Genomic DNA, 24,286 nt, shown 5'->3' with positions numbered 1-24,286 from the left:
AAAATTGTTTCAAAGTACTTATAAACATTAATTTAGGAATAAAAACACATTTATTGCAATACATACAAAAAGCTGGAAAATCTCAGTGGGTTTATAAGGGCAATAAACAGTTGACATTTCAGGCCAAGACTCTTCATTGTGGTGAGTTCATCCAGCATTTGTGTGTGTCACTCCAGATTTCCAGCACCTACAACCTCTCTTAGATTCATAGAAAAGTACAGCACAGAAACAGGCTCTTTGGCCTATCTAGTCCATGCTGTACCATTTAAACTGCCTACTACCACCAACCAGCACTGAGACCGTAGCCCCCCCCCCGTACCTCTGACATCCATGTACCTATCCAAACTTCTCTTCACTCTCACCATCCTCTTAGTTGAGAGATTTCCCCTCGTTCCCCTTACACTTTTCACCTTTCACCCTTAGCCCATGACTTCTATTTGTAGTCCCACCCAGCCTCAATGGGAAAAGCCTGCTTGCATTTACCCTTTCTATACCCCTCATAATTTTGTATACCTCTTGTGTCAACATCTTTTACAATATTTCTTCTTGCATCTTTAATGGAAACTGTTATTTACACAATGAAACATCAACTGAAAGTATGATTTTCTACATTCATAGTGGTAACTTCTGCCCTAAAACTATGTGTTGTGGTCAAAGTAACCTACTAAAACTGAAGTTACCGGAATGTTTGTTATGAATTCCCCAAAGAATCATTAATTGCACCGAAATGGTTAACCATGCTCCCATGCCCACTACTTAAACTTAAATCAGCAAGAAGACAGTCCACTTACTGAGCAAATGGGGGCTTAGTTGTGTTAAGTAGTTTACCAAAGCACAGCAACTGAATACCTTTGTTTAAAATAGTGTTAGGTGCACGGCTTGCATATCTTTTGTCAACTTCTGGTATACTGAGGTTGATCCAAGGATAATTATAATAGAGCACCTTCCCACATTTGAACTTCACCTTGGGGCACTGAGAACTCAATTTGCATCAACTTCCTTACAGACATGATATGCCAGAGTGGAGGAAATCCCAACACCCCATCCCAAAAAAATTTCCAACTGGTAAAAGTTTTCCAGCAACAGGATGTTTGACTTGCCACTTCCTGCCTGACCTTTTCCTTCATCTTAAACAACTCTCCCAGGCAGAATTGTCCAGACTGAATTCTCCAACCTGCTTTGGGCTGAAAACATTTCTTTAGCTAAAGGAGTGTTGCCAAACTGAGGCAGGCAAGGAAGGTAAAAACATATTCGGCTTGAGCATCTCAAGGGTCAGGCACTATATTGATGCCATCTCCAAAAGACTTCCAATAACACCAAATCCTTTATTTCCAGTCAAATTACTGACTCTTGAATCTTATTGTAACTAATTACATTTTGTTTGGCATCATGTTGCACTGAGAAGTTTGTGAAAATTTATTTGAGATCAGGTGATCATGAATCTGACTTCTGGTATTTCAAGTAGGTGGAAAATCTAAGCATTAAGTACATGTTTAACAGTGCAAAAGTTATAAACTGGGAGTAAGTGATGTTTGCACAAGTTACTGACAATGAAAAACTCTAATGGATTCAGCTCTGTGATAAGCAAATGATACATAAGAAAAGTAATTTTTTTTCATAAATGCCTTTTGTTTTTCCAGAGAGGCTAGTCTATGACGTGAGGCAAAATAGCAGAAATATTGAAGGTAAGTGTATTTGAATTTAATTTAAAAAATGATTTATACAACAAATGTAATTTTACCTTAAGCTAATTATTCTTTTCTTTACTATTGACAGATATCTGCCTTGCCTGTGGAAGTCAAAATATTTCTCTTGAGCACCCACTTTTTATCGGAGGCATGTGTCAAAGTTGTAAAGTAAGTGATATTCCATATTTTCCATATGGTTTGCTGTATTGCTGGGCATGGTTCAAAGCAACAGTACTGCCAACTTCTGTCATGGTCAACCTGTGAAAAACATGAAACAGATGTATTTGTTACAGGTTCAGCCTTGGCATATTAGAGTTCGCTCAGGGTGATTTAAATACTTGATGGCTCAGAAGAACTAACTCCACACCAATTGATTATCTCTTTTTTTTGTAACCAGAAGCAAAGTGGTAAGATCATTAGCAAACTGGTTTTTAGTGTTGCTCAAATACAGTATCCAAGTTTATTGTGTGCCTCTTGCTTTGGAAATGGCCACAGACTTGTTACAAGTGGAAAAATTAAATATTGAGGCTTTAAAATAAAATGACAAAGTTTAAAAAGGTCAGCAGATTCTAACTCACAGGAGTGGATGAACATGGGCTCTAGAAAATCATCTGCCTATTATTAATGAACATTTATGGTAAGGAAGACAGGGTGGACTGTCCCTGACTGTCCAAAGTGTCACCACCCAGTTCCTACCACAAACAGAAGTTTGAATTCAGTCAGGTTTTCTCCCCTGGTCACTTCAGCAAGTTTCCATAAAAGTCACAATTACAAGCTGGAACTGAAAGTTTTGGGAAGGGGGTATCTCACACTCACTCAACCTGCCTTCCATTCTTTGCAATCTTCCAATTCTTAATGGATTTACTGTATATTAGATTGAGCAGAGATGCATCTGTATGTACACCAGATAGTTTATTTATTTAAATACCTGTCGATCTAAATGCATATATCTAAGAACTCCAGTTTATATTTGCCTGGGGCATCACAGGGTAGAAATTTGTTGTTTGTTATCTGTATTTAATATTTTAAACTTATGCATATTGTGTTCTGCTTCTGTCAAATTTCTGACCTCTACTTTCTTATGCTTTCTGTCAATGTCATCTGTAGATTTCCAATTACGTTAGCAATGACTTGCTCAAATCTCATATTCCAAAAACAGCAAAACACGGAATTGGAGATGAGGAATCAAAGATGAGGAAAGCAATCAGTAAAAACTAGCGGTGAAGTGCATACAAAAAAATGATTCAACAACTGGTCACTATCCTCTGTAAGCAAAATAAAGGAGAAAGTAAGCCAGCAACATTTCTCCTGATATCTTGTCCTTTCCACTACCATCTTAATTTATCCATGAATCAAAAATAACATTAGTAACATATTGAAAATTACAAAGAGAAAAGCTGGAAGTTCCTTTGGAGCTATCACATTTCTGGACATATTATCTCTCTGAAACTATGATGGAAAGCCCTTCAATTTTAAAAATGTGTCCGCCACCATGCCTACGGCCAAATGTTATCGGCAATCTGTGGAGGTTGCAAGGTGTATTCTGACCATTATGAAAAGTGCTCATGAGGTGATTGTTTCTTTGTCTTTGAGTTTTTATCTGAGCAGACAGAACACTGATTTTGTGCATATTGTCAGGTCCAACAGTATTAGCGGAGGAAGTTTTTACAGGCAGACTCCAAGTCCCAGCATGTTCAGTTTCTAGAATATTCAGTGTAGTTGACATCAAACTGTGTTTTTTTTTTTGGGGTGGGGGGGGAGCACAGTAAACTCCAGTAGGAAATGACCAAAAATGAAAAGCTCCAGGGAACAATTTAGTGAACAGTGTAAGTAAGTTAAATTTTAGAGAGGTAGGAATAAGAGGAGGCCCTATGGCCCAACAAAGCAAAGATCAAGCATGAAACTTTCTGTTATACCTGAAATAATTTAGGTTGCTATATTAATGCACATTCCACATATATTTGGGCTGTTTATTGTATCTAACACATTTGCAAAAATCAAAATGTCAAGCAAGTACATAACTTTAAAGGCTATTTTTATGTTTAGTTGTGATTTCATTTGCCACTTTATACATAACTGAGAACTTAAAATTATTTTTTACGAACACGTAAAATGTTGCTTTTTCCTATTATTCACATCTGCAGGAAAATGCCGAATAACATTTATAAAATATACCCATGTAGTCTAGACAAATGTGACATGATGCATTCTGGGAGTACTTATGAGGCTTGGTCATGCAGTATGAATAGTTAGATCTCCGGGAGTATTGAGAAACAGAGTACAAGTCCATAGATCCATGGCATCACAGGGAGACAACATTATGGAGGTAGGAAAACCTTATGGATACTAAACTTCATTAGTTGGGGCATTGAATTAAGGAAGTAGGGAGATTATGCTCCAACCTTATGAATCCTTGGTCAGAACTCAGCTGGAGTACTGTGTGCAGTGCTAGTCACCCAGTGCTGGGAATGGTGTGATAGTGGTGAAAGGTGCAGAGGTGAATCGCCAGGATATTGCCTGAGATAAAGCAGTTCAGTTATGAGAATAGATGGAGAAGTAAGTTCTCTTTTCCCCTGGAGTGGAGGAGGTTAAGAAGTTACCTGACTGACGCATATTCAACTGTGAGGGTTATTTATAAGTTGAACTACAGTAAACTTTTTCCTGATATCAGAGGTGGCTAATGCTAAAGGACGTGTGTTTAGGATAAAGGGGAAGAGATTAAGACTGGATGGGGAGTGGGAGGTGCCTTCTTCACCCAGAGAATGGTGAGTACCTGGAATGCACTGGTTGAGAGGGAAGGTGAATCCAGGGTGCAGCTAACATTTAAGAAGTAGCGAGATGAGTACTTTAATCCTTTGGACATAGAGGACTACCAGCGATGGGACTAATATCAGAGGATGCCTTCTGGTCTGCATGGGCGAGTTGGGTCATATAGCCTATTTCCATTCGTAACATTCTGTGATTCTACTAGTTTTAATTAATTTTATTAAGGATAATTTGATACTAACATAGAAGATTGACTGACAGGAGGCAGAGAGTGGAAATAAATGGAGTATTTTCTGGTTGGCTGCCAGTGACAAGTAGTATTCTGCAGGCTTCGGTGTTGGGACTTCTTCTTTTCATGGTTACATCAATGATTTGGATGACAGAATTGATAGCTTTGTGGCCAAGTTTGCAGACAATACAAAGGTATCATTTGCATACCGAGAGGTGGAGGGGCAAGATGTGTTGAGGAAGAGGGAGTCTTGCAGAAGGACTTAGACAGATTAGGAGAATGTGCAAATAAGTGGCAAATAGAATATAGTGTAGGGAAGGGTATGGTCATGCACTTTGGTAGAAGGAATAAAAGAGTAGTCTATTTTTTAAATGGGCAGAAAATTCAAAGATTTAGGTGAAAAAGAACTTGGAAGCACTCATACAACATTCCCAAAAGGTTAACTTGCAGAATGAATCGGTGGTAAGGAAGGTAAATGCAATGTCAGCATTCGTTTCGAGAGGACTAAAATATAAGAGCAAGAATGTGATACTAAGGCTTTATAAGGCATCGGTGAGGCCACACTTGGGTATTGTGAGCAGGTTTTGGGCCCCTTGTCTAAGAAAAGATGTGCTGGCATTGGAAAGGATCCAGTGGAAGTTCATGAGATTGACTCTGGGAATGAAAGGGTTAATGTATGAGTTTAGCAGAATGAGGGGGAATCTCACTGAAAACTATTGAATATTGAAAGGCCTAGGTAGAGTGGACGTGGAGACGATGTTTCCTGTAGTGAGTGAATCTCAGGCTAAAGGGCTCAGCCTCAGAAAAGAGGGACATCCATTTAGAAAAGAGATGAGGATGAATTTCTTTAGCCAGAGTGTAGTGAATCTTGGAATTCATTGCCATGGATGGTTGTGAAGGCCAAGTCAATCAGTATAATTAAAGCAGATTTTGATACATTTTGATTAGTCAGGGGGAGAAGGCAGGATAAAGGGGTTATGAGGGATAATGAATCAGCCATGATGGAATGACAGATAAGACTCAATGGGCCAAATGGACTAATTCTGCTCCAAGGTCTCATGGTCTTACTACACATTTGTTAAAGGCTTAAAGATTTTGATGTCGAATCTAAAGTCATACCTATTTTACAGCCTTCGCAAAAAAACTGCATCTTATGAAAAAGATTAAAGCCTAAGGACTGTCTTTCCATATTATTGTGTACAAATTTTGAATTCAATAGTGATATCTATTTGCACTCCTGAATAATCAGGAAAAATACTGGCCTAGAAATGTAATGGCACTCAGCTGCTCATTTTCAGCCAGGCATTTCTTTGAGTCACTGGGCTTGGCTGCTGAACTCCACTGCTGTTTTAACGCTTAGAAACGACTTACAATAAGCTCTTGTATGCTGCTCTGGCTGGCTTAGCTGAAAGACTTACAACTGGCAGCAAAGGGGTATTATTCCTTCAACCTCCCTTTCAGCATCTCACCCACTCGGCTTTGGAAACTCATGCTCCCTTCTTGACTTCTCCAAAGAGCAGCGATGCCACAGGCTGCAGACGACTATCATGGTTATCATGAAGAAATGTGATCTTCTATGACCTTAATACTGGCTCATGATCATCATTCAATCTCACAGGCTCAGGAACATTCCAAGTTGGTGGAAGTGACCAATAGGTCATTGCGTAGGAGTTTGCTGCTTACTTTTAGCATTACTAGGTTGCTGATTCTCAATGGCAAGGGAAAAACAAGTTCCCCTACTTTTAGCACAGAAGATGAAGCATAGCATGTCGACGGAGTTGCCAGTGTGACTGGCTTCTCCCAAGATTCAGGCCATCACTTGAGGTGCTCTCTCTCTCAGAATCCAGGAAATCTAAAATCACTGGTTCTAGATTCCATGCATTCAAGTCCATTTCTGCCAGTGAGAAGAAGTTATTCGCAGTCACCTACCGGCATTCTGGGGGTGTGCATCGCTCACGGCAACTCATTGTCTTTTGGGGATTAAAGGCCATCCCTCTGTGGCTGATTTTTTGCTGTGCCTTCCCCAGCCACTGCTTCTGTGCCCAGCAATAATGAGAAGTGTGATAGAGAAGGAGATTGGTAGAGCCCTGCTGCCGACCTCCCCAAAGTCAGCCGTGTCCATCTGCAGCCCTCCATAAGTCACCAGACAGGGGTCCCGACCTCACCACCCATCATGAACTGCACAATTTAGCAAAAGGGACAACAAAGCCCACACCTGAGTCCTCCAGCAAGAGGTGATGTGGTGGGAAGCACAGGAAGAACAAGAAGAGGAAAGGAGGAGGATGAAGAAGATTGGCACTCACAACTGGTGCCAGTGGGAAGGAGTATCAGCTGGCATTAGTATCTATTTAATTATCCACCAAATCTAATTACTTGCAGTGTGTGACTCCTGTGATCGTGTGAACAAAGTCACCAGAGAGAAGTACTGGTAGATATGAAGCAGTCTCTTTATTCAACGAAAAGAGATACAGCAGGCATCAGATGAAGACCCTTTTGGAGGAAGAAGGTCTGCCTGACCGAACACGACGTGACATTTTATATGCTTAAGATCAGAGAAACGTTCAGGACAATTCTGTATTTACAGTGCTTCTTTTGAACTACACACCATCCTCACACCTGCCACAGATTCTCATCATTTACAGTGTGTGACCCTTTCCAATCCACTTGTTGGCATCTGCCGTCACAACAGGCTTGGCTGTGTTCCTGTTAACAAGCATTTATTCCCCACCAGCAGCACAAGCATCAGCTAAATTAAGTTACACAGCTTGCCATTACTGAAACACAAGAAAGTCTGCAGATGCTAGAAATCTAAAGCACAAAATGCTGGAGGAACTCAGCAGGTAAGCCAGCGACTATGGAAATGTACAAACAGTTGGCGTTTTAGGCCGAGACCCTTCTTCAGCATTGAGAAGGATGAGGGAAGATGCCAAAATAGAAAGGTGGGGGGAGGGGGAAGAAGCCAGCTGAAAGGGGATAGGTGAAGCTAGGTGGGTGGGAAAGCTCAAGGGCTGGTGAGGAATGAACCTGATAAGAGAGGAGAGTGGACCATAGGAGAATGGAAAGAGAGGAGGAACCCAGGAGGAAGTAGTAGGCAAGTGAGAAAAGGTAAAAGGTCAGAGTGGGGAATAGAGGAACAGGGGAGGGGTAAATTTTGTTTACCGGAAGGAGAAATCGATGTTCATGCATCAAGTTGGAGGCTACCCAGTTGGAATACAATGTGTTGCTTCTCCACCCTGAGGGTGGCCCCATTCTGAAGCTTACCATTCTTGTGTGCACAATAAAACTCAGATAATCCAGCACTCCAGGCACTTTGGTGTCAAATGAGTGATTTCCTAAACTATTAGATGTTACTCTTAATAATACCCAAGTCTACTTTATGTTCACTTCTTTTGAATATTACACAATTGTAAAGTGTAACATTAGACAAGTTTGGGTGAACTCGTTGAGTGTGAAGGAAGCAGTAAATATACAAATCTGTCTCCATTGTGAGCCGCTATTCAACCCATATTCCTGACCTTAGCATTCAGGGCCCAATCCTGGCTCTGACCCCACACGTAGCTCACTGTCCTGACCCCCAGCTCTGGCCAGACTTTGGATTTAACTTCACTTTCTCAGTCCCCAAATTAATGAGTGAGGCAGACGTCTGAACAATTGGATACTGGGTTATCGAAATTTTATTGTCATTTCCAATTTCTGAGTTGACCAACTTGATTAAAGTGGGCAGAAAGATGGTTTCCTTAGTGATGGCTTCTCAGAATGTCAGGCTATGTGCAGATCAGCCTGTCTGTACTCACCCACTCTTTAATATCGCTGTCCATTGTGTCACAGCGGTCCTTCCAAATATTGCACATTGGAGAACAGCATTTAACTAGCTCAACAAATCTGTTGTCAAGACCAAATCCATAAACAAATTTACAAGTTAAAAAATATCATTACCATCATTTCTCTGTTGGGCCAAACATCATGCTGAACACAATAGATAAATTCTAATCCTTTTAAATGTAGAATACTTACTTCAGTAACTTAAACAACATAATTGTTTACGGGAGGCACCAAATAATGCTTACATGGAATATTGTGAGGAACACCTGTTTCTGATGGTCATACTTTAGAATCTACATCAGGCTCCCATTTTGTTTTGCAATTCTTGTCCATACTATTTTTCTGGTTATAAATACAAGAGATTCTGCAGGTGCTGGAAATCCAGGGCAAGTTTTCCCTTAAACATTTCACCTTTCACCATTAATCAATGACTAGTTCTAGTCTCACCCAACCTCAAGGGAAATAGCCTGCATGTCTTTACCCTTTCTAAGCCCCTCATAATTTTTTATACCTCTTTAAGATCTCCTCTAATTCTCCTACACTCCAGGCAAAAAAAGTCCTAACCTATGCAATCTTTCCCTGTACATAGAACATGGAAATCTACAGCACATTACAGGCCCTTCGGCCCACAATGTTGTGTTGACCATGTAGCCTACTCTAGAGACTGCCTATAATTACCCTACTGCACATCCCTCTATCTTTCTAAGCTCCATGTACTTATCTAAGACTCTCTTAAAAGACCCTATTGTATCTGCCTCCACCACTGTCACAGGCAATGCATTCCACATGTGAAAAACTTACCCCTGACGTCCCCTCTTCCAAGCATCTTAAAATTATGCTCCTCATGTTAGCCATTTCAGCCCTGGGAAAAAGGTCTTCAAGACCTGGCAACATCCTCGTAAATCTTCTCTGCACTCTTGCAAGCTTATGAATTTCATTCCAGCGACCAGAGCTGTACACCTCACCAACATCTAATAAAACTTCAACATAACATCGAACTCCTGTACTCAATGCTCAGATTTACAGTATGAAGGCCAATGTGCCAAAAGCTTTCTTTACATCCTTATCTACCTCTGATTTTGAGACTGGTGCCACAGGCAATTTCAAGTTGTTACGGATTTGTCTTCCCGGGTCCCTTCGTTCTAAGGCACACCAGTGCCCTATCATACATTGTGTAAGTTCTGGTTTGTCTTCCCAGAGTGCTACAGCTCACAATTGTCTGCATTAAATCTCATTTGCCATTTTTCAGCCCATTTTCCAGCTGATCTAAATCACGCTGCAAGCTTTGATAGCTTTCCTTATGAGTTTGACTGAGGAATAAGAAAGTGATATCCACATTAAATGGTTTATATTACAGACTTTCCAACAGTCAGTGGATTTAGAGGAGCAAATTTAGGGGTAACAGACAATTGCACAAAAGATAAGGTTGTGATGGTAGATGATCTTGACTTTCTGCATATTGACTGGGACTCTCAGACTGCAAAAGGACTAGATGGGATAGGGTTTGTCAAATGTGTTCAGGAAAGTTTCCTTAATCAATGCAGAGGTCCCATCTAGAAAGAACATGATACTAGGGCTTTCCTTGGAGAATGATACAGGGCAGGGTACAGAAATTTGTGCAGGAGAATACTTTGGATCTTGTGATCACAATACCATTAGTTTCAATATAATTACGGAGAAGGATAGAACTGGTTCTCAGTTTGAGATTCTAAATTGGAGAAAGGCCAATTTTGATAGTGTTAGAAGAGATCTAACAGGTCTCTGTTTCCTGGCAAAGAGATGTTTGGTAAGTGGGAGGCCTTCTAAAGTGAAATATTGAAAGTACAAACTTACATGTTCCTGTGAGAATAAAAGGCAAAATTAATAGATTTGGGGAACCTTTCTTTTTGAGGGATGTTGAGGCCCTGGTTAAGAAGAAGAAAGAGGCAAATATCAGGTGCAGGCAGGGAAAATCAAGTGAGGTGCTTGAGGGTCGATAGAACTGAGATAAAAGTGTAGTGAAGTCGTGGACAGTATCCGAATTGCAGAAGAGGAGGAGCTTGCTTTCATGAGGAAAATTAGTCTTGAGATAAATCCACAGGGTGCCCCTCGGAACTTGCAGTAGGCTTGTGCTGATGTTACAAAGACCCTGCCAGAGACACTTAAAATATCCTTAGCCACAGGTGAGGTGCCGGAGGATTGGAGGTAAGCAAAACATTGTTCCACTGTTCAAGAAAGGCTGTAAGGATAGGTTGGGAAATAACAGGCCAGTGAGCCTGACTTCAGTCGTGGGTAGATTATTGGAATGTATTCTAAACGACAAGATACATAATTATTCGGTTAAGCAAGGCGTGATTAAGGATGGTCAACATGGCTTTGTGCATGGTAGGTCATGTCTAATCAATCTTATGGACATTTTTGAGAAGGTTGCGAGGAAGGACGATGAAAGAAAGGCAGTGAACGTTGTCTACATGGACCTTAGCAAGGTCTTTGACGAAGTCCCACATGGGAGGCTGATCCAGTAGGTTAACTCGCGTGGCATTCTGGATGAAACAGTGTGCTGATCCTGTACTTGGTGTTCAAAAAGAACATAATCTCTGAATTTGGGACTAGTGCCACAGGCAATTTGCTACTAAGGTGAAGGATGTAGAATAATTAACAGGGAGAATGCACATATATGCATACATTAATGTGGATGCAATACTGCATCCTATCATGTTATCATGCTGAATTCTGTTATATTCTATATTGACTGAGGCATTCACCTATTTAAAATATACCTCATGAGGTAAGTGCAGAAATCTAGTGTCAGTAACATTAGAGGCACATGTATCTGTCGTGGTGAGTATCTGTAAGGTCTGAGCAATAATTATTTGACTAAAGCAAATGATCAATATCTGTTGACAAGAGGAGGAAATGTATTCATGATGCATGGGATTCTTATGGTGACAGATCACCTCTTGAATTCTGCTTTGCCCAGATATGTATTATATAGTAATTTGTCTAGGTGAAAATCCACTTTAAGTATTATTATGCAAATATAAGCTGGCCATTGGTGTAGTGCCCTCTGCATCAGACTTTGAGGTGAGTGGTCCCAGGGTTCAGATCTGGCTGGCTCCCTGCATGCTTTCCGCCCCTGCTGGGTTAAGCATCAAGCTAGCAACTCAGCCGCATAAAAAAAAACAGACAAATGTGAAAGAAACAACAAGATTGCCACCCAATGCGCCACCAGGCGCAGAGAGAAATAGCAATGCAAGCTTTAGTGTTTACCCAAATTTTGCGATGTGTCATTTCCACTTGTAGGTTTAAGAAATTTCACAGTTTGGAGCAGATTCCAAATGAAGGTAAAGCTGTCATAAGCCCTTTGTGGACTATTGGATGCATTAGATTTATGAGAAGAAAAATATTTTTTAAATGTTTTGTTACTTGGATAAGAATGTGGCAACGGCCTGATGCATGCTTTCACACAGCTCTCTTAATTACCTAATTCTACTGCACCATACACATTCACATTATGTGAAATGTCATGGGCCCTATTTTCAATTGTTTGCCTTGTTGTTTGCGCAGTGATTGCTCAGCTTGCAGAGATGCACTGCAGAACATTTGATAAATTTTCCTTGCGAAGGTTTTTGGGATTTGTTAAAAATCTGAACACAGTTCCACCTTGATACATCCAATTGTAGTTCAGTCACCTGTCAATTAGGTTATTGGAGAAAATCAAAAACATTTTTTTATCCTGTTGAATCAGGAAGCTCTTAGAAGAAAACAAATTGAAACAAAAGACAACGGCCCCCTTTCCGAACACCACTAACAGTTGGAAGATGACTCCTCTGAGTGAGGTTATTTCTTGTGCGTTCTATTTCCCAGGACACATACACATGCCTTGTCATTTGTAAAACAAAATCACATTTTTTTAATCTTAATATATGTTTCTTGTTTCTGCAGGGCTTGTGACAAGCTAAAATTGGGGTAAGTCATGTTCACACAGACCTGACAATTTGCAGCAATCTATGGGATTTGAGTTTCGCATCCTCAATGCGATAATCCTACAGGAATTGCCTCCAAAACTGCAGAAAATATTTGTAGAAGCCTTTTTTTTTGTGCAACTGCAATGCACTGTATCTTAAAAATGGGAAAAATATCATTAAGAATATGCAAGCGCAAAACAAACACTCTGCAAATTATATTTCAGAACAGCAAAAGGTTTGAAAATAGGGCCCAAGGTACATACTGTGAAAGCTGCAAGGGACAGTGAATACTCAAAGAGTTAATGGGGAATATGTTGAAGTGGGGGGGGGAGGAAGTGCTTAAAATAATGTGACTTCCGCTTCCCCACAATGCAGTGGATGCCACACAGTATTTGGCTTACAACAAAAATAAGTGAAAACTAGTTATGATTTTTGGCCATGTTCCATCGTAATAGATAGTTACTTTATTGAAAGAGATGTGAAAAGCAAGATGAAAGGGGGAAGGTACTTAATGGCTGTAATATTCTTCCCCTCTTCATGTGTATCTTGCATCTGCTTGTGTCAAATCTCTGATTCTGAAACAAATAGAGTGGATTTTCTGGTTACTTTTCTGCATTAGTTTGAATCCCATCACTGTGAGACACACATATAAAAAAAATTCAACCCTTTCCACCACACCCATGGGCATATCCCTTTAAGAGAATATTATCTATTTTCAGTTCTCTTTTTTTTTCCCTTTCTCTAGGTCTTCGCCCACCATTTCCTGAAGGATGGGCCAGGAGCCATTTCAGGCCTCTACCAATGTCTCTCTTTGTGTTGGCTTCTAGGGTATACTTGAGTGCACCACAGATTTACTTAACCTTTGATTCTTCCTCCTGGCTGGCAAGCACCCTGTCTTACCTCAGATACCCCAGTTGGCTAACAGGCCTGAACCCATATCCTAAAGCTTTGTAGTATGGCTTATTGGTAAAGCAAAGGCACCAGGCTGCCCCGACAGAATGCTAATATATTGGGCAATTATTTAAAAACTGCAAATATGACATGGATGTTAATCAAAGCTTAATGTGGTGGATGATGTTGCAGAGGTATGAGTGAAGGTATGCTGCAAGCACTGATAATCCGAGAGCCAGCATCTTTCCACTTGATCAGAGTTATTTAGAGGTGCACAAAAAGGCTGAAGAAAGTACAACTGACTCATATGATTGTGAAATTCCTAATGGTGTTGTGGTTGTTTTCAGAATTGCTTCTTGGAATGTGCATACCAGTATGATGATGACGGTTACCAGTCCTACTGTACCATCTGCTGTGGGGGCAGGGAGGTACTCATGTGTGGAAACAATAATTGCTGCAGGTATGAGCAATTCAGTTTTACGACTGGGGACAGGAAAAGAAGAAATGCAGATTACAAATCACTTTGTTGCAAGACAGAGTTACATTTAATGGCATTGGTTAGACAACATCCTGTGTACTGTATATTGTTCTTGTTATTGAAGCACAGAATAAAATTGCTACTTAGAGGTAATAAAAGTGGGAGTCTGCCAAAATTGTGACAGATGATTCAGGAGCATGTCTGTACCATCCTCCTTACTATTTGAATGTCATTAGGAAATATGGACATTTTACCCAACACTAATATCCAAAACGCACTGAGAACCACCAGTGCCGAGCATCATCCTTTCCGAAAACTGAATGTTTACTATGATGCTGTCTTCTATTTGTGCTGACACCAACCTTTTTGTCCTTAAGGCTTTGATTGTGTTAACCAGTGATTGATACAAAACTTAATCAAATGTCTTTCATTCATCAACCTTTCTGTTACATCACACCAAAAAAATCAGTTTAGTCAAATAGGACTTGCCTCTAATATATGCAACTGGGTTTTCTTTACAAATAAATCTCGTGTCTATCTTCTGCCCTGATTTGTGTCTCCCAGGAGCTTCACCATCAGCAAGTTTAAATTGATCTGGTACATCCTAATAACTGTGAACTAAGGTCCTGTATGGTAGACATCTCATTGTGCAGATTTGACCCATCGTCCAGAAACCCTGTTGGTAAAACCAACTTGTATGATACAGAGTGCCAATGCTGTTTAGGCTCAGCAGCCTGGTCCATAAGTTTATGCAACATAAGACAAGGCAAATTATTAAAACATTCAACAGAACTAAACAATTAAATCTTATTTCCAGTACGTCAGAAATTATCATTGAAGTGAATAGGGTCTTAAATCTATTACTTAATGCTAGGCATTCTCTCAAGAACTGGTGCACATCACTGTACTCAACGTGAAGTGAAGCAACAGATGTGTTGATATCAGCAACTGATCAATTCCTAGACCTTGACGTAACTTAGTATGAACCTGAGACTTACTTCTATTGAATGGCTGAATACAGGGGGGTGGGTTCCTTCAGAATTGCCAGGCAAAGCCAGGGATCTTGTTCTCAATGTCCTGTTCAGCCGAGACTTATTAAGCATTTTTCTCTTTTCATTCCACCATTGAGTACTAGATCTCGAGGTGACAGGGTTCCACTCGCTGGCATTCCTTCTATTTCTCCTGAAATATTAAACCCAGAAATATTAAATTCCCAGTCAAACTTCTTTGTGCGCCTTAGTGTTCCCACGACATCGGGAGGGGTAGGAGAATATTACAAATTGTGGAGGCTGGGAGTCAGCTGATTCAGGAACCAGGCCTGAAGGAATTATTGAAGCTCCTGGCTAATTCTTCTCATGGACTCAAGTCTGTCCAGTTCCGTTCACCTGTCATGGATAACTGGACCAAATCTAGTAAAAATGAAGGCACTCGGCCTTATCTGTCTCATAAGAGCATATTGTTTACGTGTCCCCCAGTCAGCTTTCAGTAAAATTGGATGTGAGTAGGTGTAGGGAACTGAGGCAACAATCTGCTGGAAGATCACAGTGAGTCAAGCAGCATCTATGGGAGAAAAAGAACTGTCAACATTTCGGACTGAAACCAGCCAGTGTAAGTGATTAGCAAAATACTTCAAAGTGTCAGGGACCCAGCTTTCAATTCCCATCACTGCCTGTAAGGAGTTTGTATGTTCTCCACATAACTGCGTGGTTTTCCTCTGGGTCCTCTGGTTTCCTCCCAGTCCAAGGATGTAGGCTAGGGGTGAATTGGGAAAATGCTGGGTGGCATGGCTTGAAGGGCCTATTCCGTACTGTATCTCAATAAATAGATAGGCAGGTGGGGAAGAAGGAATTAGTGAACATTGGGGTGGAGTGGGGGTGGAGTTGGAAGGCTGTGGCAGGTGGATGATAATTGGAGGTAGATAAAGAGAGAGGAAAATGGAAATAAAACAGAAGAGTGAGCAAGCTGGTGGGGGGGGGAGAGTGCAGAGAGGTGACAGCTGCCGGAGGGAGATGAGGGGAAATACAAAGGATTATCAGAGCTGGTTTTAGATAAGTAAAGCAGGTAAGAATAGTAGCCATTAGGGGATGGGAGAATGGCAGATTGAACCACATGAGCAAAACTCATCAATTTTATCACCTTCACCACCAACTTCCGTCGCAAATTCATATGGACCATCTCAGACACTTAACTCTCTTTTAGAAATCTCTCTGTCTCCATCTCAGGAGACAAATATTTGGATAAGCCCGCAGACTCCCACTGCTATTTAGAGTAACAATACAGCCTTTCTACCCTATTTCTTGTAAGGAAGACATTCCTTTCTCTAATTTCTCCAAGGTGAGGCTTTCTGTTTCGGGACATTGGAAATATCCTCCCTTTTCAGTAAACGTGCTGTGGCTATTAGAGCCTAATATTACATTTCCTCCTTTTCTTGTACTTCTGCTCTTACCTGCATCACAGCCCCCCTGCCCCACCCCAGCCAGAACAAAAACAGAATTCCTCTAGTCCTCACCTTTCTCGCTATCCACCTCTGTATCTAGTTTATCATCATTCATTATTTCTGCCAGCTACAATGAGATCCCACCATCATCCACATCTGCTCCTCCCCCCTTCTATCTTCTGCAGGGATCTTAATGTTTCTTCCGATAATGTAGTGGTTACTTGGAAAACAGCCCAAAAGAGCTGAGAGACGGAGAGAATTGACATTATGTGACATGCCTCCAAATCACTGAGTTCCAAGTTGAAATAAGTACTTTATTACAAAACCAGCAAAGACAAGCAATCTGATATAGCCATATCAGAATTAGTAAAGTAGGTAAAATAATCAGTCAATTAAAAAATATCCAGCCCCTGCTCAGTCTCTGTCTCTAGCTAAACTAACAGCACAAAGTGTAAATACATACTATTCTCACTGGCTTCTAACACACCCTAACCCACGTGACACATTACGGTAACCCATAATAAAACACACAACACAAATACAATATAGTCAACAGAAAATAGATACTTGGCTCTGACATCCCAGCCCCTAATAATTACAACATACTACAAACATGATATCTTCAAGGATCAACATCTTAATATTTATGCAAATGTCCTCTTTCATCTTTCTTCTTCAAGTCATATAAGATTCATCTAGACCAGAGGTTTCCAACTCTTAGCGCAGTACGGAGGGGTCTTTGCCACAACTATGTCAAGTCAGTAAGTCAGGTCAAAGTCATGAAATCAGACAACCAAAGTGAGTGAAGCTTCTATAGTTGTAGCTCCTCAAACCTCTGCCTCCTATAGAAGACAGATCTTGGTTATAGGCCTGTCTAGACAGCTGGTCTTGGTCCTGATGCACACCTGTCACACAAATCCTCTTCTGTCTGGAAAGGCTTGAATGACTATTCCCGTGATCCATGAATTGTGAGGCACTGTGTCATCAACTAAAGCACAATGTCTCCTGGGAGGAAATTGCACTTTATACCTGACCATTTCTGACATTCCTGTAACTCTGATGAGTGTTGCTTCACCTACCATTTTTCTAAAACAAATTCAACATTTGCTGGATCTGCTTCCATCTCTAATGAGCATAAATGTCTTCCTCTTGGAACTCTCCTGATGGTAAGGATGGTGACGTCTTCAGAAGCAACAGGTTGGTGGATGTTAATGCTTCCAAATCATTAGGAACAGAGGATGCCTTAATTATTGGATGACCATTTATAATAGCCTCTACTTCGCAAAGGACTGTGAGGAAACCCACTTCGTCAAGATTCTGTACCTTCATGGTGGAATTGAGGACCTTTCGCAAAGACCTAATCAATCTCTCCCATGTTCCCCCATGATGTGAGCCAGCAGGGGCATTAAAAATCTATTTAATTCCTTCTGAAGAAGGATATCATTGATCTGTGAATGGTTCCACATCTCAGTAACTTCTCTTGATTCACACTCAGCTCTAACTAAATTTGTCACATTATCAGAGCGCAGTTCACGAACCTGTCCTAGCCTTACAATAAAACATCAAAGTACATTAACAAAGGAATCTGTGTCCAAAGAAGATGCTACTTAAATGTGAACAGCTCATATAGCTAGACAGGTAAATATGACCCTAACACCAGGAACCTAGTATTTTTGGTGTAACATGAACAACATGTGGTCATGGCCACCAAGTCCTACCTTTTGATGCAAATACCTCAGAATGATGTCTGAGATTTGGAGATCCTTTGCCAATATAACAGGATGTTTGACCCTTTAGGCATGGCTGCCCCACTAAGCTGTTCTCCAACTCTCAAGACACCATTTTAAGTACTGGATTGAGCTTAAAAATATCACTGTTCTTTCTCCCCTTTGCAAACATGAGAATTCATCTGGAAATCTCTCCCTTTGGCAAAACCCAGTGATCTCCAGTTCAGCCTTCCTGAGCTCCTCCACTGAGATACAACCTTGATTGAACTACCTGCTCTTCAGTCTGCATGACATGCATTGTAACACTCCGCTTGACCTCCAGATCACCGAGCAGGAGTTCTCCAGAAAAATCTGGATACACAGGCTATTTCCTTTCAGACTGAAGAAGATATTGAGCCCCTGACATCCATGTTTCATTCTTCAGGAATGCTTTCACCTTCAACTCTCTAGAGGCTTGGTTACTTCCATCGAGATGCCTGTGTAACCTTAAGAATTTCTGAAACCCTGTTTGCAACGAAGGTCCAGAACCTGAAAGTTTCAATCTTGATATACTTCAATACTACCGGTCCAAAAACTGAGTCATTAAGCTACATGTGCAATTCCTTCTTCTGCAATGTGTCCATACATTGCCATCATAGCAGCGGTGAGCTCCATATGATTTCAATGGAGTTATCCTAGATTTTCTCACTATAAAAAAATTGTGCACCTAAGATCACACATTGTGCAAAAACAGGTACGTCACTGCTCCATAGCCATCTTTGCTTGCATCTGTAAAGTGGTGTAAGTGTGCAGCAGTAACTTCTCCAAAATCCAGGGGATTCAAACACCTAAGAACCCTGAAGTCTTCCAATTGACAGAGTTCTTCCAGCTCATCCACTCATGTTGGTACAGTTTCATCCCAGCCAAGCTCTTTCTTGCAAGGTTCCTTAAGGATTATAGACCACTCACCAGAAGGGGGAATCTATCTTGGATCATGACCTTAAACTTAAAAATATCAGACAGAATGCACTATTGCACACTTATTGCTCTCTGTACCAAAGGTATATCTTGATCCAAATCCAAATCTTTCATCTCTTTTATTCATTGTTCCTCTGGTATCACAGCTAGCACACTATGTCTGTTGATAATCCACTTTGTGAATCGAAAGCTGCCTTGAACACAAGTGGATACAAGGTCATGAAACAGAGGTACTGTTTCTTCTTTGGGGGACACTGACACAAGGCCGCCATTGACTAGAAGCAATACAAAACCTTATCCAATGTCTAGCAGCTGAACTGTTCTTTTTTGTCATTTGCGCATTTCCTAAGGGCAAAGTTGGCACAGCTCGGCAATGAAGCTGCTCCAAAGAAATGTACCACCATTCTAAAGTCCACCATTTATTGGCTGAGGTCACCAACAAGCCACCACGGAAACTTCAGCAGATCTACATCTTCTGCCGGTACTTTGACTTTATGAAATATTGATTCAATATCGGCCATGATCACCACTGGTACTTTTCTAAATCTGGTTATGACTCTAATCTATGAGCTAGTATGATCTGGTCCCTATAAGAGCTGATTTAGTGATGTTCCCTGAAAAGTCACTCCACAGTCAAACACAATTCAGAGTTTCCCTTTTCTGTGGTGAACACCATGATGTAGAGAATACCAGACTTTTCTATCACTGTGTACCAGATCCTCTGCTAGCACTCTTTGGCATAACCTTTGGAGAATACATCCTTCATGAAAGCTGTTTGTTAGATATGAAATGACAAACCATCCATAATCCTTCTACGTAGATTTGGGGCACTTGCACTTGCACTTGCACTTGCACTTGGTAGTCTTGCAATCTTCTTCTTATTTGGCATGTCAACCTCCTTCTTTCATAAAGGAAAATGTACCTGGTAGTGGCCATCCACCAGTCTTGCAGCATTTGTAACCAGTTCCATGAACTTGTAGTCTTCTTTTGACAAACCAGACCAGGTCATTCATCCCGACTACATTCAGGGAAGTTTGCTGTGAACTGCCACTGCCAAAGCCCGTCCAAGTTCAAAGCTGAAATCCTGTCAGCTGTCAGCTCTGGCTATGCACTATCTCTCCTATCATCATTGTCTTCTTTTAATGGTCCACCTACAGTCCAATCCAACATTGTTCTAATTGCATAAGTTCCATTACTGACACTGCAAATCACTGGCAATGGCTCCAATGCTTGAAGCACATTCATCTCTATCAGCAGCTCAATTTCCAAATCAGTTTCTGGTAAATGGATATATTTCAAGTGAGGCCATCCCTGGGGATCCCTCTGTCATGGAATGTTCCCTCTATAGGCAGGCATACATTCCCTGCGTATAGATGTTAGGTAGTTTACAATAGTTTTCACCATCTAAGTCAGCCACTTCCAATACTGAGACAATGTAGCTACTCACAACCTTTTCTTGACCCATGGTGTGTAAGAGAATGTGTATCCTTTTTCCTGTGCAGTTGTTCATGAGGCCCACTGGGCAGAGCACTGTTGTACTTCCTGGATCTAGGAAAGCACAAGTAAACACTGTCTTGTTACCCTTCCTTGACTTCACTTGTACAGGAACTACAGGAAGTTTACAATCATGATCACCAGCCCCTGTAAGACCATTGGATACCAAGGCACTACTCACTGCTGTATCTGAATCTTTCCTGGCTTGTTTTGATTCTGCACCCATTTTATCAGAGTGAATATGAAGTATCTGGGATGTTTAAAACTGCGTACCTTGCATAAAAGTCACTTCCTGCAAACCTTGCTTATGTGTCCTGTACACAAAGAGCCAAAGCAGACACTATTTTCCTTTAGGAAGGCAATCTTCTCACTACAAGCCCTTTTCTCCTGCTTGGAGTACAAATCCAATGTGTGTCCCTCGCAGAATAGACATATCCCTTTGGCTGATGAGACCATTTCCTTTCCATTAGTTCCAGGTTTAGTTTTGGCTTTACTTCTCACAAAATGCTTCCTTAGAATGAAGTTGTGTCTTAGTTTTGCTCACAACTTTGCTTACTGCCAGTGATGGACCATCCTAATAATTGCCACCCGCTGGGTCTAGAGCAATCTTTACTTGCCTTTCAATAAAATCAACAATGTCAGTGAAAGTAGACTTAAGGTTGTGTCTTTCTTGCAGTTCGCAGACCACCATTCTCCATATATCCCTAAAAATGAAGACAATTTTTTTATGACAATCAACATATTGGCAAGCATCACACACAAAATGCTGGAGGAGTTCAGCAGGCCAGGCAGCATCAAGAAAAAGATTACATTCAACGTTTTGGCCCAAAATGTTGACTGTACACTTTTCCAGGATGCTGCCTGGTCTGTTGAATTCCTCCAGCATTTTGTATGTGTTGCTTGGATTTCTAGCATCTGCAGATTTTCTCTTGTTTGATATTGGCAGGCACGTCCAGTTCACACATGTATGCACTTCTGCCATGGCATTGCAACAGCCTCGAAGAAAAAGACTATAATCTTGAAGTGTTTTCACCTCTTCAAATTTGATAGGCACCCAAGAAAGAGCCTTTTGCATGTAAGCAGATGCAATTTTCTGTTCATTACCAAAATATTCCTGTAGTAAAGCCTTAGCCATGATGTATCCTCTCTTGGGGTCAACATGCGAGCAACTTCGGACAAGTTCTCTAGAGCAACCCATATTGTACTGTTCAAGGAGATTGAGGCAGTCGACTCTGGCTGTCAGTCTTGCTTTCAACACTACTTTCAAAGGCCTTCATGAATGCATGAAACTGCAATGGATCACCATCAAATATTTAAATCTCTCTTTACGGAAATGATAAATGTGTTGTTTTGTGGCAATAAGGTTGTTATTTAATTTTGCTTCCTCGGGATATCAATAACACTATTTTGACTTGCATCATCTGAAACAAGATTGTTTCCATGCTGCAAGAGAATGTTCTCATGAGCACTTTGAGCTGGTGGATATGACGTAGGTTCAGAGTGCCTCTTTAGTGCAGGCTGAGAGTAAACACCCTGAACTACTTCCTGGGGGTCTTGTTCATGTTTCCCAGACACTCGAGGAGTGAATAAATCAGCATAGACATTGAGTGTTTTTGTTTATCTTTGTGTATTTTCAACGTAAGGATTCACATCATATGACTGTCCTGTTGGAGTACTTTTAGCACTTGCCTCAATTGAGCTCACTAACTTTAACCAACTACGCAACATAATTTTTTCCTGCAACTTAAGCTGCGCCTTCCTTTTCCATAGCTGTTCCTCTTGCTCTTCCAGCATATGTTTCTCCTTCAATAATCATTGATGTGCCTTTAATGCAGCTAAATCAATCTTTGTTTTAATGCATGCAGAGGCGTTAGTGGATACAAAAGGTTTTCTTCCTGCAGCAGAGCTTCGAGAGCTGACATTTGTTACACTGTTGCTTGGTTTCAAATCAACTTGTGGGTCACTTGCTATATGTGTAATCAAAACATGAATTTGAGAAATAAACATCTATTGGAAGGTGAGAAACGCATTCACTTATTGCAGCAACATGACCTTCAAGGTAATATGTTTGGGTCAACCATTGTTTCACATCCACTGTGAGTGCACTGCTACAGCTATCAATGCTCGAAAAACATTCATTCTGTTTTTCCTGTTTGTCCTCGGGAAGCAAAGAGATCAGTATTTGATGTTGCTTAGCTACAGCTTCATAGGAATTAGTCAAATTCTCAAGATGAGATTGAACTTGTAAGGCATTTCACTTATTTTTCAAAGATCCTTAATTGATGGTATTAAACCTTTAGTCTTGTTCACATTTGTTTTACATTCCTTTTGAAGACTTTCAGTTCTACTCACCAAAGCTTTGGTAGTAAGTTTAACTCTTTTGCCAGCCCTGAATTCAGGGTCGCTGATGTCAGTTCCATGCTTTAATTCACTCATGTCACTTTCTCCTTATTGCGCGACACGCAACTAACTCTTTGTGTGCCCACAGCACGTTTGCAAAACGTTCAGTATTCCATTCAATGAATGTAGGCAACAAACAAATTGCAACCAGACCAAACAAACAGTGTTCAATGTCGGCAACTGGGACAATAGCGATATGGGGAGATTAGAGTTACATAACTATACTCATTTACTTCTACCACACCCCATCCCACGTGACAAATTACCATAACCCCTACTAAAACACGCAACACAAAATAAAATACAGACAGACAAAAAATGGAATTATGGCTCCTACAGGAAACAAAGCAAAGATTTTGTTTAAACAATTCATGTTTCAAACTTTTTTTGATGATGCCTAATATGTCATTTGGGAACAAATGTAGTGCCTATATACTTAACCAACAGTGTATGAAAACCAATTTCCAGCCTTGCCCCATTATGGTACTGCAATTTTGATTGAACAGTATTGGGAACACTCTATATTAAAGAAACCAAGACAGGAAAGAATGATACTGTCATAGAGTCATTGGCTGATAGAATAATACAGCACCAGAAGGAAGTGAGTGCAGGAAATAAAAATGGAATCTGTTATGGAGGAAATTTCAACCCAGAGGCTTCTGATGGTAGTTTAATTTCTCTGTTAAAATGTATCAGAGAAATTTGCATTATTTGTGGGATTACAGCACTCAGTACTATGAAGATTATCATTTATTAATTTCTGTCCACAATATTTGCAAAGAGGACTTATTACTTTTCAAGAATCAAATCTAACACCTTGACATTTAGATTTGCCACATCTGCAATTTATTATTTAAGTTGTTTTGAGCTTGTTCTTAAACAACTCAAACTCATTGGAAGGTTTAGCTGAGTTTCTTCACCCACCGGAGCTGTGGCCGCCAGCAATCTGATGCCTTCCTGTGGTGATGGTGCCTGTTTTCTGTTGCGTGTAGATGCTTCTGTGTGGAATGCGTGGACCTACTGGTTGGACCAGGTGCTGCACAGGCAGCAATTAAAGAAGATCCCTGGAATTGTTACATGTGCAATCACAAAGAAATATTTGGACTGCTAAGACGGAGAGAGGATTGGCCAATTCGGCTCCAACAGTTTTTCGCAAATAACCATGACCAGGAATTTGTAAGTATTTGTTTATACGTTGTCTTGAGACTCTACCAAAATGTTATATAACCAGGTTGTTTCGGATGTTCAAAGTATGGGATGGTATATAAAGAAAGAAATGATTTCTCATTGGGAGGGGGTCTAGGAGAGAGTCAAGAAAACTTTTCACTCAAAATTTGGGTGAAGTCTGGATCTGAAACTCCCTCCACCAAAGGAATTTATTTAATTGCCACTATAAAAACTGAGACAACTTGTTTTTGATTGTTAAGTTGAGGTATTAATGATACAAGAA

At 40.6% G+C, this 24,286-nt stretch overlaps 1 protein-coding gene across 16 annotated transcripts in view; it reads left to right on the top strand.

Annotated features, from left to right (window-relative positions):
- Positions 1-24,286, top strand: part of dnmt3ab (DNA (cytosine-5-)-methyltransferase 3 alpha b) — a 483,274-nt gene that overhangs the window by 388,355 nt on the left and 70,633 nt on the right. For all 16 annotated transcript variants that reach the window (XR_012100314.1, XM_073057071.1, XM_073057068.1 and 13 more), the window contains 4 exons: positions 1,641-1,685; positions 1,777-1,856; positions 13,691-13,803; positions 23,829-24,012. Coding sequence is in view for 15 of the 16 variants with exons in the window: in XM_073057071.1 (XP_072913172.1) it covers positions 1,641-1,685; positions 1,777-1,856; positions 13,691-13,803; positions 23,829-24,012 (422 nt within the window). In the remaining variant the exon portion in view is untranslated. The remainder of the gene's footprint in view (positions 1-1,640; positions 1,686-1,776; positions 1,857-13,690; positions 13,804-23,828; positions 24,013-24,286) is intronic.

This window comes from Hemitrygon akajei, chromosome 9 (genome assembly GCF_048418815.1).
Source record: "Hemitrygon akajei chromosome 9, sHemAka1.3, whole genome shotgun sequence".
NCBI classification, from domain to species: Eukaryota; Metazoa; Chordata; class Chondrichthyes; order Myliobatiformes; family Dasyatidae; genus Hemitrygon; species Hemitrygon akajei.
The sequence above is the reverse complement of the archived record's forward strand: the minus strand, read 5'-3'. Positions and strand labels throughout refer to the sequence as shown.